The sequence below is a fragment of the Haemaphysalis longicornis genome, unplaced genomic scaffold (assembly GCF_048455015.1).
Source record: "Haemaphysalis longicornis isolate Haplotype H1 unplaced genomic scaffold, Haemaphysalis longicornis Haplotype H1 scaffold_1, whole genome shotgun sequence".
NCBI classification, from domain to species: Eukaryota; Metazoa; Arthropoda; class Arachnida; order Ixodida; family Ixodidae; genus Haemaphysalis; species Haemaphysalis longicornis.
Genome location: NW_027526203.1, coordinates 247,544,319 through 247,562,645, shown reverse-complemented (window position 1 = coordinate 247,562,645; position 18,327 = coordinate 247,544,319). Strand labels below are relative to the sequence as shown.

Genomic DNA, 18,327 nt, shown 5'->3' with positions numbered 1-18,327 from the left:
CGTGGCCCTCGACAAGTGAATCGACACAAGAAAGAAGGCAATTTAAACAAGAGAGTGTTGAGCAAGGCGAGTGGTCGCTTGCTCACAGTTTTCATATAAACATTTGACTTTGTTCTGTGCTAGGTCACATATCTCGGCTTTGCCATAAAAGCACTAGGAACTGGCATGATTAACAACTGTATGAGAACTGTAAAGTGGGCCTCATTTAGGCTGCTGTTAATAGGGGACAGCAAAATGAACAGTTACAGGGAATTCTCAGCCCTCATAAAACACTTAGGAACAGAAAACCCGAAGTAACGCACCTTGCTGACAGCACCGACCCAAACATCGTAGACAAGAATGGAGTTTGGTGGAATAGTAGAACCGGAGCCCTTGGTGCCAAAGCCGTAGGAGGGAGGTACCACGAGGAGTCTCCGAGAGTTCTTCTTGCAGCCAACAAGGCCTTCTTCTAAGCCCTTAAGACAAGAGAGAAAGAGAGAGAGAGCCACTCTCACCCCAGCCATTTCATTTTATTAGCCTGCTTTCTCCAACCCAGAGGCGACAATGCAGTACATAGCTGCAAACCCGATGAACAGTTAAAGGCACCAACAGAACAGGCAGTTGTGGAGCCTAGGCACACATGTAGAGCCCAGTTGGGACTTCCAAAAGCAAATTACAGATGAGCCAACTTATAACAGCTGCATTTATAACGAATGCTCAGTAATGGCAAATGAGCACGGCATCACCGTTTCAGTAGTCACTAAGGCAGCAGTGTTATGTCTCAGATAGAACGACCGTGCACAAGAGTGCTGCTGGGGCACAGCGAACCCCCGACTGTAGCAGGCACTTGAGTCGTCATTTTGAACAGTTTTATGCTCGCGCAATGCATCAGATGTACTGAGTGGGATAACACTGTCTTCTCCCTTCTCCTCCCAAACTGTACTGATAGCAGCCAGCAAATGGAAACAACAAGGGTAAGAGAAAATGTAAACAAGTAGAGCCTTCCTCGCTGTGAGTTTCAGGTTGCCCCTTGATGCAAGATGCGACATATGGGGGTGCACAAATACCGTATTTATTCGAATATAAGGCGAGGTTTTTTTTCCAAGATGTGCGGTCTCAAAGTCATACCCCGCCTTATATTCGAGGCTCAGTATTCCGATATGCCGATTTTGGTGTGACAGTTTTGGTTTCCACCATCCAACCATTTCCAAGCTTCCAAAAGAGCCTGACGACACTGTTGAAAATGTAACAAAGAGATTTCAGAATAAAACGCATAAAATTTTACACAAACGCAGGTTGCAGATAGTAATTACCGAGTTTCAGCAACTGCAAGGGTATTGAATAGTTCGCGATACAGCAGAGGCCAAGGCAGCAGACGCCTTCGACCATGTCAACGAGCTGAGCCAGCAGTAGCCGTTCCAAGTCAGTAGTAGCCGCAAAGCTTGTAAACAAGTCGGGACGCCATTTTGAATTTTTTGTTGGAGCTGTCGGAGTCCCTGCTGCAAGATTTTCTTTCTCTGCGCTTGTTTCACGCGACCAGCGCAATGGCAAGTCGTCGTTGCCACTACGATGCAGCCTTCAAAAGGAAAGTCATAGCAGAGGCGGAAGTCACTGGAAACTGCGCGGCGGGTCGAAAGGTTGACGTTCCCGAAAACAACGTGCGTCGTTAACGCAAACAGAAGACGTCGCTCTTAGCATGCGCCGCGATGAGGAAGGCTTTCCGTGGCCCACGAAAGGGAGCGTTTCCCGAAGTGGAAAAAGTGCTGACGGGCTTCGTCAAAGAGAGAAGAGCCCGCAGTTTCGGCCGTTACTACCGACATCGTCCAGATGAAGGCACGCGAAATCGCGAGAGAGCATGGCATTCCCGCTCTCAAGTTCAAAGCCAGCCGGGGCTGGGTGCAGAAGTACATGAAGAGGGCTGGGCTTTCGTTGCGAAGGCGGACCTCCGTGATGCAGAAGTTGCCAGGAGACTATGAAGAAAAACTAATTTCCTCTCAAAGATATGTTATCGGCCTGCGACGCGACCACGACTTCCTACTTGGGCAGATTGCCAATGCCGACGAGACTCCGATTTTTTTTTACATGCCGTCGGCCCAGACCATTCACCAAAAAGGTGATTGCCAAGTGAGCCTGCGCACTACAGGCAACGAGAAGGCTCGGATAACCGTGATGTTAGCCTGCACCGCCGAAGGGCGGAAGTTGCCCCCCTTCATCATCCTGAACAGAAAGACTATGCCAAAGAATGAGTAGTTCCTGCAGAACGTCCACATTCGTTGCCAGGAGAAAGGGTGGATGACGGAAGAGCTTTATCTTGACTGGATAAAGTCGGTGTGGTGACCAAGGGCAATGCTCGCCCGAAGGTCAATGCTGGTGCTCGACGCCTTCCGCGGGCACGTTACGGAAGGTGTGAAAAAGAAGCTCGTGGACAATCAGACGGAGCTAGTCGTCATTCCGGGGGGCATGACGAGTCAACTACAGCCGCTTGACGTTTGCCTTAACGATCCCTTTAAGGCACACGTCAGACGGCTGTACAATGAATGGATGGCATCCGACACTGTGGCCCTGACACTGTCGAGGCGTCTGAAGCGGGCATCCCCGTCTATGCTCGCCCAGTGGGTGGTCGACGCTTGGGCAGTCATCCCCGCAGCCATGGTTGCGGCATCGTTCCGCAAGTGCTGCAATTCAAATGCTCTTGACGGCGCCGAGGATGATGACCACTTTGAGTGCGCAAGTGACAAGGAAGATTCGGATACCACAACCTCTGAAGACAGTTTCTAAGTTGGACTTCCGTCTCGCTCCGAATAAATATGGTTGTGTGCAGATAGTTCATGAATACTTTGTGTGTGCTTTGCTGAAAGGTAAGGAATTTAGTTGCCTTTTTTCTTTCGTTATTTCGCCTTATATTAGTGTGCAAACTTTTTTTCTTTTTCTTGGGTCCTTCAACTCCTCCCTCGCCTTATAATCGTGACCGCCTTATATTCGAATAAATACGGTAGTTTGCGATAGCTGAGCCAACACCTGTGGGGCAACTGTCTTTCGCCTTTAGCCTGTTCATGTTTGCTTGCCCGTCCTTCCCCAGTTTGGTTGGGAGGGAAGAGAGAATTGGAAAGCAAAAAAGTCAATTAATGAGGCGTGCGCGGACCAATGTCACAGTGCATTGCGTTCGGTGTGTTCCTATGATACGACATTATCAATCATGCTTTTCAGACATTGCTGCTCCACTTTTGAGTTGTAACAGGAAATGCACCATTGTACCTATTGCCAAAGAGCAGGAAAGCACGCACACTGTGGGTGGCCCTCTAATCAGGGTATGTCGCATGGACATGGCCTCACTACTTGCCCCAACAAGGAGAGGTGGCCATTACAAAGCATCTGGAGCAGCCAGCCCTTACTGCCTAGAGAAGTTTTGGTTTACTGCTGTAGGTGATTTTTGGTGGCCGTTTTTACAAGTGGTGGGGATGAACATTGACAGGACAATTTTCAACCATATTATCTACCACTTTGCCACATGAATAACTTCGCTTGTGCCAGGAGTTTCATTACTGCGAGTGGCAATGGGTAAATCCGCAATGAAAACATCACATGATTTGAAAAACGCAAGTTAAAACTGTCAGGCCTCCAGGTGCACTCGGAGCACCTAAGATTGCTCTAATCTGCGCTAGTTGGTACATTTTTGAAGCCCCTAAAGTTTGTTGGAATGATGACAATTAATTAATGGCTAGTCTTGAAACACAGCCCAAGCAATATTTTGCAACCATCCTGTGCATAAAGATGGGGGGCGGGGGGGAGTTCAAGTTTGTGTTTTGCGTTATGATGCACTTGACGGCTACCTGGCCGTCACTCATATTTAAATTTATACAATTTTTTTTTCTAGAATAGCTACAAGCTGCTAATGCATTTTGCTACAGACTTTTCTGGAGGATGGTGTATGCAATGATGCTTACAGCAAACTCTTTTCACCTTGTTATAACAATTGATGATTTGATTTGATTGTAGGGTTTAACGCACCGACGCAACGCAGGCGATGAGGCGCGCCGTAGTGGAGGGCTCCGGATTAATTTTGACCACCTGGGGATCTTTAACGTGCGCCGAAATCTCGTACACACGGGCATTTTTGCTTTTCGCCTCCATCAGAAAAGCGACCGCCGCGGCCGGGAATCGAACCCGCGACCTTGAGCTCAGCAGCGCAACGCCTTAGCCACTGAGCCACTGCGGCGGGTGTTATAACAATTCCAATTGGTATTGCCCCTATGTTGAAATAAATAGGTACATAAGTAATTTCATCACTTTATGACCTGTATGCATGCTGAAAACAAAGAACCAAAAGTGGTCTACAGGCAGATATAAGCTATACACACAGAGAATTTAAAAAAAAGTACACGTGAGCATGCTATTTCACCTTGACTTGCTTCCCTTTGCCAAGCTTGACCTTCTGTGGCTCGTCAATGTCTGTGGTGTCAAGGACCTGGAAAGATGGAGGCCCAAACCACTGAATGCACAAAGCTGTCAACCCGAGCAAGTAAAAAAGTGGGGCTAGTGATTCACACGTGTCTTGAGAAAGACAACAGCTCCACGACCAAGGAAAGATGCACACAGAGTGCCAACACCTTATCCTGAAGGCCACATCCACCTTGTGGCTACTAAGCTTTTATGACTGCGCATGTAAGATGATTGTGCGCCCTGCTTCAAGAGCTGCGGTCTCAAATATGAGAAGACAGGCGCAATCTCTGCAATGGGAAGTCAACCAAGACAACAAATTACACCATGTCACACAATTAATTATGCCTCTGTAAATGTGCACTTTTGAAGCAAGCCCCGCATTGGGAGCTCATGGGGCCTGTCTTTCACCCAAGCTTCCGACAGCCGCTCCAATGTACATACTAATGCGCATTCAATAAAGAGTGTTAAAGGACCCCTGCAAAGCTTTTTTTCCCAGGTACTTTTAATGCACGTCTGTCCTTGGTGCAGTTATGCATTTGCAGGGATAGACGCAGAAATAAGGATCCAGATCAGCCCAGAAATAAAAAAGTTATTTAATGTTTAAATTTAAAAATTCAAGGAAATGCATTACTAGCTACGTCACAGCCAGGGCATTTGGATATGACAGCACAGTGCGGTGTCCCACAATTGACTGGATTAGCAATACAGTCCATATAGGCCATTGTATAGACCAGGGGTTCTCAAGCATGTTGGTCCCAGGGAACCCTGCTAAGTTCCGATAAGTGCCAAGGAACCCCCCCTTCCTGCCATTTTTCATTCCGTTCATGCTACATTAACGTGCAATAAATTCAAAAGCAAGCAAGGGTATCGTTTTTTTTCCCGTCGACTTTACGCGAATGCGTACGCTAGCGGCACCTATATCCAAACAGGAGAAATGCGCATGGGGGTAATATAAGACTGAGATTCAAGTGCAATAGTTTAACCACGTGGCCCATTTTCGGAGTCTGGCTGGCTACAAGCTGCTGGCGAGATTTATTGCGCAGCTCGCGCGTTTCTGTTATGCGCCGAGATGTGCTTACTGAAACTCGGGCGTGAGTAATGGAGGTTCCTTAGATCGATCGCACCTCAAGTTCACCATATAAGATTTTGCGACTGCGGAACCAGGGAAAATTTATCAGTGGCTCGCGGAACACTGAGGAGGGGCCTGCGGAACCCCTAGGTTCCACGGAACCCACTTTGAGAAACCATGGTATAGACCAAAAAACTCTTTTTTAAGTAAACAAAACTTTCCTACGAACGAAAAAAAAAAAGTATTTATTTATTTATTTATACAATACTGCAGGCCACAAATGGGCCCAAGCAGGAGTGGGGGTGTTACAGTGCCGTTAGACCAATTAAACAATCTTTAGCGAGGTAAAAACAATAAAAGGAAGAGTAATAGCAGGCAGAAACTACTGCCCTACTTCTAGCACTTGTGTTTGCTGCCTCCTTATTCACTCCCCATAGCGTATTATGATGCAACACTGCGAGCATCCCTTTTCCCACTTATTTTATTTGTGAGCGAATGTCCTTTATGCACTCTTTACACACTTGTGAGTCATTCTTTCCAGGGAAAGCAAAAAAAAGTGTGCATTTCCTAGTTGCTTGAGTGAGAGCAGCAGCGTGTCACATCACTTGCTCCAGAGTTCCAGTGAACAGCTAAAAATGTGGCTGGAAGCTCTCAAACTTCCAATATGGTAGCGCAATTATGGTAATGACACCGTCATGCAGCGCGAAAAAAAAACTTCTTAGGCCAGGCCACAATGGGCTTAGAACTTCTGGAAAGTCACACTTTTTGCCATTCTCACTAGTGACCCGGTATGACACCATCTGGGCAAGTGGGAAAGCAAGTAGCGGCTGTCCAATTTTTGAGAGGAGAGCGGTGCTCCCCCATTTGATCGCATTTTTAAATTTAAAAGTTTAATCACTTTTTATTTATACACCAGTCTTGATAATTCATCTTCTATCTACCCTGGCATGAAATGAAGAACAGACACCTCAGCAGTGCCCCACAATGCTACGAAGTGCATTGTGACTTTGGAGCTTGTGATGTAGCTTGCTAGTCAATTAAAGCAGCCAGTTTACAGCCACAACGACCACCTTGCTATCTCCTCTATCCTGCTTCAGAGCAGCACGAATGTGCGCTTATCTCCGAGGGAAGAAGCTGCATACTGGCTCTGTACCAGTGGTCTCTAATCTTCATGATCAGATCAGATTAAACTTTATTGTTGCCACGGGTGGGACCGTTTTCAGGTCGACTTCAGTGTCCTTCCGGCGACGACAGGATTCATGTAGATCTCTGCGGCGTCTTCAGCCACCTGGGCTAGTGAGACCTGGGTCATAGGGTCTGTGCTGAGCAGCGCGGCCTCCCACTGCTCCTCGTTCGTAATTTGTAATAAAATGGGGTGCTTTTTAAGAGTTTGGAGGGGTTTTTCTTCACAGGACCAAATCACGTGTGATAGGTCTGCGTATTTATGGCAAAGAGGGCATTGGTGAGAGTGCAACTCGGGGTAGTAGAGTGATAGGAGGGCAGGGGTGGGAAATGTGGATGTTTGAAGTTGGCGCCATACAACAGCGTGGCGGCGGGAGAAGGAGGGGTCGGGTGGTGGGAAGCGAGCTCTGGACAGCCGGTAGTGATCGAGAACTGGTAATCCGAGAGCCCAGTGACGCTGCAGAATCTTCATGATATTCAAGGGCGAGAAATGGCTCAGCTATAATGACTGCAGCTACCCTTTCATTGAAGATAGCTTTATGCGAGAGCTATTTTCATTCTGTGCTGAAACGCCACTGCCTTTCTTCCCTGACACAGGTCCTGGTTGCCCTTTCTTTCTCAATTAACCGCCCTCAGCGCAAAGTTTACAGCCCTAACGAGTGTACACACATCGCCACAGGGACAATTCTCTTTTCCCTTTAAGCATCCCTCAAACTTCCTCTCGTACTCGCGTGGGTTCGGTTACATCTTGGTCCTTACAGTTATTCAGAACATTTGGGTTATTAGCCAGCTGCTAACATCGCGTATGAAGACAACACAAGTGGGTAACTGCCTAGTGCCACATGCACACATTAAAATCCTCACATAAGTATCGTTGCCCACTCGCTAGGATGCCGGCGCCTAAGGCCTCATTCCCACAGCCGTCACCTCCTCCATCACGGTACCATCACGTCAAAAAACTGTGACGGAGACGTAATGGAGTAGAATTTGTACTGGAACTACTGCAACTCTCCGTCAGAGTACAGAGTCGTTTGCCTAGTGATGAGTTTAGCCTAAAATTGAACATGCTTAATGTGAAAAGTAAAGAAGTGTCATGATATATACGATACAAGGTGACTATAATTGCTGTAATGAAAAAATAAATAATGGCTTGGATTTTTGTGTGTGGCCACTTTTCGCTAAATTTAGCCGTAAAAATTTAAGTTTTCTGATTGGCTGGTTTACCGCGGGGCGTGGTCCTGTCGCGTTGACGGAACGGGAACCTAGAGCTCGGCTTCCCAGTGCTGTCGCACCATCTTCGGCGAGAAACTGCCTCAGAAACCATCGCCCATGACAAAAGATGGTGACGTGACTGGGTGAAAAACAGCTGGGTGAATGATGCCTAACAGTGTCACTGCTGTAGGCCTATGTCTGGGGCCCACTTTTGACTGCCCAGTTTTTGCACATCTCATTCTATCCCTCTTGGCCATCCTTTGCTGCCATCCTAATGTGGCTGGCTTAAAAATCTTACTGCTGTCTATGGTTTAACACACCAGCTCACGTATGGCAAAAGCCTGTGTTCCGCTAAATTTGGCAACCCTAAGGCAGTGCCGCTTCGGACCAGAATGGCACGGTGCTTCCATCCGTGTTTATAATCACTTAGGAATGATCAAGTGCTGAAAAAAAACACTAATTATGGCTAAAATGGTGTGCACCAGAACTGATACATACACAACAAATATTATTAGGCAACAACAGAAGCCAACTCTTCTCGATGTTGCTCCAACATTGCTAACTCCACAAAAACCTTTCTTTTGTAACGTACAAGATCAATGAATTTTTAACTACAGCACAAAAGAACACAGTGTTTAGCTGACCCATTTCTTTCCCAAACAGAAACCCAGGCCCAAATCTTAAGGCTGCGAGAACATTCCGGGCTCCTAAAAAGCTTGCCATCTGCAGCTCCAGTTCGGCCCCGCCCGCCACAGACAACACACTTGCCTTTTTGAGACTGTGGTCGGCCAGGACCCAGGCAGTGTACTTGATGAGGGCAGTGTTGCCGAGTTTGAGGCCATCACCGTCCCCTTCACCAAGCACCAAGTCCTGGCTGATGACATGGTCGAGGTCAGCAAGGCCAGCCCCGTGGCTCTGGGCCTTGGCTAGGACCACCTGAAAGGACAGGCAGGGCGGTGACTATCACAATGCCTCCACTATGACAAAGGCTCTTGTTTTGGAGAGAACGGCACAACCTTCAGTCCCTTCCACAGCACCATCATACCTTCTTGCACCACACAGATCTTGAGCTTACGATGAGGCTGCCAGCATGACTTCTGCGCCAGCTAGAGACCTTGTGCTACCATCGGCCGCATCTCAACACAGCACTCATGAAGTCGTCGTACCTCTTTTGTCTTGGACACATCACAAACCCTTACTCCGACAACTGAAAGTTGCTGGAAGCAGTGGAGCAGCTGTTGCTAGATAGCAGTGCTTTATGTGGAAGCAAGATATAGTCTCGTTCAGAAATTCAAGTGCCTCAACCCTGGGCGAGTACCATTAAAGGTTCTTGTTTGGTGGCCCTCTCCTTTGTCTCAGTGCAAAGCACTAGTGGCTTTCTTCAGCTGTCTGCAAGATATCAGCATTACTAACAGTTACTCATTTCTTTCTTTTTGCCTCTCTTTTCTGCCGAGCTACACCCATAGACCTGTCTCCTTTTAACCTCTACAGAGTAGCACATCACCGGTAGACAGGTGGCACGGCACACCTTTCCACTTTCTTCTATAACAAGCTTTCTCTCTCTCTTTCTCTGTCCATGCATGCGTGTATTGTGCGTGCATGAACTTTTTCACACACACCAGAGCTAGTAGGCATTTACGTATCCTGCCACCACCAAAATAAAGCTTTGGTCTGTGCTAGGCAGCAAACAGCCTCAGTAGTGTTACTAGATCATTTCCAGAGGCACGTGTACAAGTGTTTGAAATGGTGAACACTTCAAGCACAGAGCTTGCTTTTCTTCATTTAGTAGTGAATTGTAAAAGTTAGAACTATTCAAGTTTAATACACAGTACCCGCCGTGGTGGCTAAGGCATTGAGCTGCTGAGCACGAGGTCGCAGGTTCGATTCCCAGCCACGGCGGCCGCTTTTCTGATGGAGGCGAAAAGCAAAAACGCCCGTATGAGATTTCGGCGCGCATCAAAGATCCCCAGGTGGTCAAAATTACTCCGGAGCCCTCCACTATGGCGCGCCTCATTGCCTGCGTTGCGTCGGCGTGTTAAAACCCTACAATCAATCAATCAGTCTAATACACAGTAACAATTCACATCAAAGCTGGCTTTGGTGCAAGGCACACACGCACTTTTCGGCTTCACCACACGGCATACACTCTACAGTGACTTGTACGACACTGCAAGTGTGTGGCAAAGCCAGACGCGCACACCACTTGCACGAACCGAGTAGTCGACAAATAAAGTACGTAATTAAAAATAGTTCTATTTTTTTGTTTCGTATGAATGGAAACAACATTGAAACAAATTGAATTTACGCTCTTGGGTAAACATTTGACTACTAGCTTAGTTTTAAAGAGTGCCCCAAAAATAGGCCATTGCAGTGGGAGAGGTGCCCCCAGTTTTGACAGCCCAGTTCCTCTCACCAGAACTACTGCAGCAAGCTTCAACAATGTCACTGGCAATATTCAGTGCCTCATGCCGACTTGGGAAGCTTCTTGCTTGAAGCATATCCCATTCATAGTAAAAAGTCTGACAATTTTCCATACGTAATGATTTCTCTCCTGAGAACTGCATACATTAAATTGAAATGCAGTATTTTTTTACAAAAACAGTCAAGGAGACAAAGCATACCTGTTTTGTGAAGTTCACGACAGCCTCTTCATTTTCAAACTTGACAGACCAGTTGGAGCGCTTTTCGTCGATTAAGTTAAGGAAACCATTGCCTTGGACCTGCCACCAGGAACAATGGAGACAAGAGACTGCTCTGATCAATGTGAAATGGCTCATTCCCACACAAAAAAAAAAAAAGAAACGGGCACACAAGGACCTCCGTCAGCACCCAACAAGGCAACCAGTAAAGGGCCAAGTAACTTTTAAAATCAGAATCCATCTTTTGACAACTGTGTACACTTTCATTTCATATAGGCCTCGAATTCAAATTCTACCTTTACAGGACTGCCTGTGCTTCCATATGTTGGCGCACAGTCATAGGTGAGGAAGCCTGCATATGAATGAGTAGGTATGCATTACAGTCTTCCTTTTATATACATCTTTTAAATTTTTTCATGCCAAAAAAATTTTGCTGCCGGTGGTCTAAGCCAGTCATTCTCAGCGAGGGATGGGCCAGGGACCCCTTGCAATAGGGACCTCTGTGAGCAGCCCAGAGGGCTCAAGCATAGACACCGACTATGGGAGAGGGGGGGAGAAGGGAAGGGGGGAAGGGGGGAGGGGAGAAAAGGGCCCCCCCTCCCCTGCGGCGATGCTGACCCCTACTCTCCAAAGTTCAATCACCAGTGCGTTACCAGTCGAGGTATCTTTTGAGTTGCTTCTACCTCTTCACTTGATATTTTATTGTGGCTAAAAGCTTACTGCATCATTGTTGGCACAGACATGCATGGCTTACTTTAATACTTTCCATTTATTCCTTCAAATCCTTACCATAGGAGGGCAAGTGCCCTGGAAGCACCAGCGGCAGTTGTGTCATCCGTATTTTGATTTCGTCACTTTAACTTGTCTCAGTGCCACGTACACACAAAATAAATTTCAATATACACACATAGGAATAAATTATTTTTTTTAAAAGAGAAAGATGGACCCTACTGAGTATCATTTTCTAATGTTAGGGGGTAGCCTATGCTCAGGGAATGAATATGTTCCTGTATGTTCACTTTGCGCTAAATTGCTTTGCGTGCTTTTTTGAGCATGAAAAAAGGTTGCAGTCTTCATTGAGCCTATCGGCAGAGTTTTCTATCAGCGGTTTGTCAAATTCACTTGAGTGTTCTGTGTCTCAGTATTGCTACTCTTTCCAGTAGGCATCCTGACGACTCACGCTAAAGAAGACCTCCTAATAATTTACATTTCTTAGGAATGAAATCATTGTCACCTGTATGAATAGGTCATAAATATATATAGTTCATTCAGTACTGAAAGATCAGGCCACGCCGCACTCACCCAAAATCAGAATCAGATGCACATTATGAGTTAACGGGCTGAACTCTAAACCCGGGCTTGAGGCATGCCGTAGTGGAGGGCTCCAGGTGAATTTTGATCCCTTGGGGATTCTTAATGTGAGCCAAAAATCTCGACATACCATAAAATAATAATATGACGATGATGGGTAAATTTCGTCATCATCATAAGCTGGAAGTGGAGTCAGAGCATGCGCGCGCACGCACGCACACACACGCGCGCGCACGCACGCGCACACACACACACACACACACACATTGCTTTAGCCCCCCCCTGCTCATCTCCCCCTGGGAAAATGAAAACTTTCCGCCTATGGGCTCAAGTGTGCTCGAGTCATTTATTTCTAGTTGGTTTTACCAAAGAAAGAACGAGGCCCCCGCCTACGCTGCTAAGCACAACAGCATATTAAGTTTGATTGCCAAATCCCAACCTTCAGTTTCCACAGGGAAGCACTGAATCAGCCCATTCGATGCCAGTTTTCGGCTGCTCCCCCAAGTGCGTCCCAGGAGCGCCCTGACCATGTCAGTTACACATAGAGGAGGAAGCGAGCAATTGGAAACCTGCCCCTTTTACATTACTTTCTCAGTGATGGCCACATCATAGTGAGTAGTAGCTTATTTAGTGGCTCTAGTAGTGAGATATGAGGTGCCCAATCCTCAAAATGAAGCAAAGTTGTAAATCGTCTTCAAGGTCTTTTCAACCCTCCTTAGCACTTGCCCCCTACAGCTTTTCCTGCAATGCTCAAAATATAGGCACAAATAGAATAACCATATTGAAAGATGGGAAAAAAAGAAGCAGAAGCTTCAATTCAGAGTGCAAACTACTTTTGAGGTACAAAAAAGAGTCAGTCACAGTCTAGTATATACCGTGCATGTTGAGTGTATTTGCAGTAACTTAAAACCGTACTGTAAACATCAATATTGCTTGTGCCCTCTTTTCCAGGACATAAAGGCAATGCACAAAAAACTGAATGCAATTCAACACCACAAAGAAGCCCGCATGTCCATTCAGTTCACAAAAGGTGCACCAGGTGTGGGCTCCACTTACTTTGATCACAAACTGCGCATTTATAGCTGCACACGCCACCTGCTGCTGCTTCTCCTTGTACAAGATCAGTTTGTACTGAAACAACAAAACACAAATGCAAGGGTAAATGATTCAAGTCTTCGTCAATGTATATTTAACCATTTTCGTTAATTTGCAAGCCAGCAAAACACAACACCAAGATTTCTACATAGCCTATGCACAGCTCAAGGTCACAAGTGTAGGTACCGATAAGGTCAGAAATTAACATACGGTTCAGCTTTACTGCCTTCATTCATATGAAAGAAACTGAACAAACACTGAAGCATCTGCAGAGAAGGTTGGTCACGGTGCAAGATACACTCTTTAGGCGAAGACATCGCATAACAAATAGTGTGGTGCTGGTGACCAGATAAAGTCCCTTTGCCTGCAGCTGGCAGATTCGTGGCATCAGCGTCAGCTATAGGCAAGAAAATGCAACTATACAAAAATTTTTTTAAATGGATGGCAGCCAGACACTCCAGATTCCACTCATTGGGGCTGACCTCAATCCTGAGATGCGCAGTTAAGCAGTAATTCTTCTGACATGGAGGAGACAGGGCACATGTAGCAGCTGGGACTCTGCGCTTGTAATACATCAAGATGGGGAGGTGGCAACAGGGCAAGGAACTTCAAAATCCAATCGCAAAAAAAATTGAAAAACAGCAGCAGAAAAATAGACTGTGCAGCAAGTAACCATTGTTTGAAACTGCAGTCTGATGAACATTTATAAGCTTTAAGTCTAAACTTGTTTGCGTTGATGCTGAATTACAGAAAAGAGCATGGGCCAGGCACAAACCCATGGTCAACAACCAGGGAACTTTTTCAGGCCTGACGAGGTAAGGAAAGCCACGGGAGGATATTCAAATGCCTAGTCCTTACCTAGAAAGAGCCCATCCCAGAAAAAAATTAGCAGAAACTCAGAATGGGAATCGCCAGACAGCACATAAGCGTTCATTCCAAAGGCTCATCTCTCGGCACACACCCCACTACTAATGTTGCCCCACATGGTCCATGTATACCTATGAAATGCAGTGTGTCATGTGTTACAGAGGGACAGACACTTCTGGGGGGGGGGGGGGGGGGGGTAGCGTATCAGTGCTTCTGCACTAAAATTCCAATGGGCAGTTCTCAACGGAGGTCGGGAACAGCTGGAGGCAGTGCAGGAGGTAGGCAGGTGCACAGTTTGCTTCTGTCACTAGAACAGCTACGTGGCACCAAGAGCCAGAAGCGAGAAGGTGGGAGGGGGACAGGTGCCTAGTGATATTCTGCTCCTTCACCCCTTACTGTTATTTAAACGCTTACTGTAGATGAATGCAACACTTACTGTAAACGAGTGCTGGAAGGCATTTCCGCACGAAGTGAACTGCATCACGTAATCCTTTTAAAGCGTTCTATTTTCAGAATAATTTAGAGCCTCCGCAGGCTCTTACTGAATAAAAATTGCGCCATAGGCCAAGTAAAGGCCTCTTCATGATAAAAGAGCACAGGGAAACCACTAACAGTCTTTCACCTGGCAGTGGCCCAAAAATAACACAGTGGCAATCTTACATTGGTCTAGACTGCCCAGCAACTGGGGTAAAACCTCAGCAAGTCTGTTTTGCTGCACCCATAGACATGTGTTTGTATGCTTGTAGCAAAACTTGCCCATGGCAAAACACTATCTTTCATCCTTATTGCACTTCAAAATCCTGTCCTTGCACCACATGGCTACAGCTACAGCCATCATCAAGCTGCTCAAAGCTCTGAGAAGTTTGTGCAAGCTCCAAGCTGCACTGCAACAGCACTGAAACCTTACTGAAGCACAACATCACAGTGACAAAAATATGACAGACCAAAAACAGGAGATCAGTTTCTAGGGCTCCATCCCAGTCACTGTTTCACTCTCCCCTCCTCCCCCCCCCCCCCCCCCCCCCCCCCCCCCCCGTCACGGTGGAATGTCACACAACTGCTGCAACTTACGTTTGCTGTTTCGTGGTTTCCTATAACCGCTATGCCTAGCCTTCCCTGGTTGCTGGGCTTCTTTCCCTCACTGGAAAAGCAACACAGAATACAGGCAACCATAACTGGACGCCCCAAAATTGCACAATACAGTGGTGCATGGGTCAAGCGTAAGCCTCCGTTATTTTATTGCAAATGACACATCTATTTTAATTCTTATTGCCGCACCTAAATATCATAATGGGGTAGCACCTTTGAAATGCCCAGATGCAATTTCAGAGAATGTTCCAACAGTGTTTTTTTTACAGGTTACAGAGTAAACCCAAGTTGAAAACAACCAGGCGCACTTCATGGTGGTAGTGAAACACCAGCCAATTCTCCGTAAAATGGAACTGCTGGAATGCAGCGCTGCCATGTTTTTGTGCCATTTGTGAGCTTCCAGAACCACGATTGATAAATTTTTCTGCACCCAGTATGGTGCAGCCTCCCATCGTGAGGGAAGACCAAGAGCTATGTTACACGAATAACCATTTACATTTGATGGTACCACTGAAAAGTAAAACTGAAATGGCAAAAAAAAAAAAAAAAAAGACTTGTCAGGCCACGCCTGACTACCGACAAGGAGAAGTGTTTCTATGCAAACGCATCAGGCAGGAGCAAAACTTCTATATGCATACATGTAAACTGTGAACGTGCAGCAATTGCCAAATACAATGCATACAGAGAGCAGTAAGGCTCCAATGCAACTAGTAACACATTTAAAATAAGTAATGCTGGACCACTCTCAACTTTGCCGATGGAACTGCATGATAAATGGGCTTAAACAGTTCATGCAAAAAGGCAACATGCTTAGGCTACTGTTTCTTCACTCCTTTCAGAGCTTGAACTCTCAAACAGTTTGACTTGGAACATTACAGCCGGGCGACTAGAGCACCGCGCATTCCCTCTACATTTGATTCCATCCCCACAATTGCAAGAACTTGCAAATGTGCTAACCCAAAGTGGCAAACTACCGTTGTTTTGTACAACTGACTCCATGGCTGTCAAACATGTGGCTCAATCCTATGCTGTACCTGCCACATGTTGATGCTTGTACACTAGACTGTGCAAGATAAAACTAGTTGTTGCAAAGCTATTTCCCGATTTATCAAAGAACGTGTCATTCCTCGGTTAGCGATGAGAGAGTCATTAAAACGGCGATGACAATGCACAGACACAAGCAAAAAAATTTTCCTTTGGGGCCGGACATATACAATATTTTGGCCCAAAAAGTGCATAGTCCCTGTGTGAACAGCACAAGTTGCAATGGTGTCCCTGACTGCAACCGTAAGTAGAGCACATTTTGTTGATGTGGGCCCCCCGCTAATAACTTCAAGTGAATGCCCCCTTAGGAAGCTGTAACACATTTTAATGCATGAATGATCATTTAAGACATTAACTGACAGGGGTAGAGGTCAGATGTCCATTCAAACAGCTTCATCATGACTTAATTTAGGTCCGTCATGATTGTGCTGTTAGAAAGCAACTTACATTTTTTTAACGCTTTCCTGACCAACTTATCCTGTGAAATATCACTTGATTTTTTTTTTGCTCAGAAAGGGAACTAATTGCACAATGAAATTTCAGGGTATTTCCAGTTAATGTCAAGTTTATTAGCATCAGCCGACCTCGCCGAAACAATACCCGAAGTTTTTTCTTTTTTTTTTCCATGCTTAAGATCGCCAACACCACCAGGTGCGCGGTATTGTGACCATGCATGCATCAAAGCATCGATAGCCAAACAACGACGAGGGATTTACTTACTACTTGAATGCCTGCACAGCAGCGGCATGTATAAGTGACAAGCTGCCAGATGACGATGACTGCTTTTCTGCAAAGTTGGCAACAGCAGGTTGGTAATGTGACAGTCTCAGTAACTACACATACAGCGCATATCGATACTGACAACTGACCAAATGACTCACCAGACGCTTTGCCGACGGATGGCTGTCTCGGAGGCGTATATGTTAGCGAACTGTTGCCGGCCTTTGTCGAACCGTTGTCAGAGAAAAGGTTCGCGAGTTTCGAGCTGCAAAGGGGCGGAACATCATCACTGTAACATGACCATGCTTGATCAAAACATCGCGGCCGGACGGGGTATAGTATAGCTACATTCAGAGTTCATCCGCGGCGAAACAAATAGAAAGAGCTCGCACAGACGTCGTGAGGGAAGAAACGACGCACCTTCCTGTTTGTGGGATGAAATCAGCATCATCGTCGTCGTTCGCAAACAGCATTGCCACTCTCGAAGACACATACAAGGTGGGCGTGCGCTGACTTTGGGAAGATAGGGCCGATAGAAGCACAGGCGCGTAGGCTATCGGCGATCAGCGCATGACCACTGGCACGACTGCCGCCGCAAGTTCTGCACTGTTGCCAGCCGAGGCGCTCTAACCCGTTTGAACCGAAAGTCCCGTTTGAACCCATAAAGTTTTCATAAGGAAAGAAAAGGGCTGTACTGTTTCTCGCCGGAGTTTTAATAAGTTGCTGACGATAAGGTCAGTACAGATAGATTGGTGCAAGTTTTGTTGAGGGCAAAAGTAACGGATGCAAAACTGAAAAACTTGTTCGGTAGTAGAGAAAGCGGAACCGAAAGTAGGGAAAGCATGCAAGTGTGAAAGTGAATGCAAGCGTGCACTAGAGTTCCTGTTACAGTGCTTATTCCAGGCACTATAGTGCCTGTATATGCTCCCTACGGGAGCAGAGTTGCGCATAGGTCCGCCATCTTGACCGCCGAGCATCCAAAGCAGCGTGGGAAAGCCAACCGTCGGGCTTGAAGGAGTCGTGCGCACCGCGCGAGGGGAGCGTAAGCGCGCCCCGACGTCGCTGTTTTTTTTTTTTTTTTTTTGCAACGCGCGCTTTGCTTTATCATTAGGGGTGTTTTCCTATAACGCATATCCTAATATCTGGAAGATATGGCTGTGCAAAATGTTCCGAAATGTTCCTCCAGGTCTTAACAAACATATATGTGTTACTATAAATTTAACGAAGACGTGACTCGTTTTGCTCAATAAACCTCCATACTGGTTAGATGCCTGGTATAAAATCAGCACGCGCGTATATACACACTGGGTTATTTGGAACTCAACCTACAGTTTTTGCAGTCTATAGTGCAAGTCGGCAAACTTTCATGCCTTGACAACGTAAAGTGATGTGACCAGGTATCTAACCAGTATGGAGGTTTATTGAGCAAAACGAGTCACGTCTTCGTTAAATCTATAGTAACACATATATGTTTGTTAAGACCTGGAGGGATATTTCGCACAGCCATCCGGTATTCGGATATGCGTTATAGGAAAACTGCACTCAAGAGGAGGAGGAGGAGTAAGGGGAGGAGGGGAAAACTTTGTTTAACAATTAAATCGATCTGGTTAGCCTGGGGTAAATCGATCTGGTTAGCCTGGGGAGGAGCGAAGCATGCAGTGTATAGGGGTATTCAAAAAT

At 46.3% G+C, this 18,327-nt stretch overlaps 1 protein-coding gene across 2 annotated transcripts in view; it reads right to left on the bottom strand.

Moving 5' to 3' along the window:
• Positions 1-17,240, bottom strand: part of LOC144143621 (FK506-binding protein 15-like) — a 204,991-nt gene extending 187,751 nt beyond the window's left edge. For both annotated transcript variants that reach the window (XM_077675464.1, XM_077675465.1), the window contains exons 1-9: positions 17,068-17,240; positions 16,809-16,912; positions 16,648-16,714; positions 14,866-14,935; positions 12,889-12,963; positions 10,504-10,602; positions 8,651-8,818; positions 4,379-4,444; positions 303-455 (exon numbers count right to left, since the gene is read on the bottom strand). In XM_077675464.1, coding sequence (XP_077531590.1) covers positions 303-455; positions 4,379-4,444; positions 8,651-8,818; positions 10,504-10,602; positions 12,889-12,963; positions 14,866-14,935; positions 16,648-16,714; positions 16,809-16,912; positions 17,068-17,120 — 855 coding nt within the window. In that variant the 5' untranslated portion in view covers positions 17,121-17,240. The remainder of the gene's footprint in view (positions 1-302; positions 456-4,378; positions 4,445-8,650; positions 8,819-10,503; positions 10,603-12,888; positions 12,964-14,865; positions 14,936-16,647; positions 16,715-16,808; positions 16,913-17,067) is intronic.
• Positions 17,241-18,327: the final 1,087 nt, after the last annotated feature.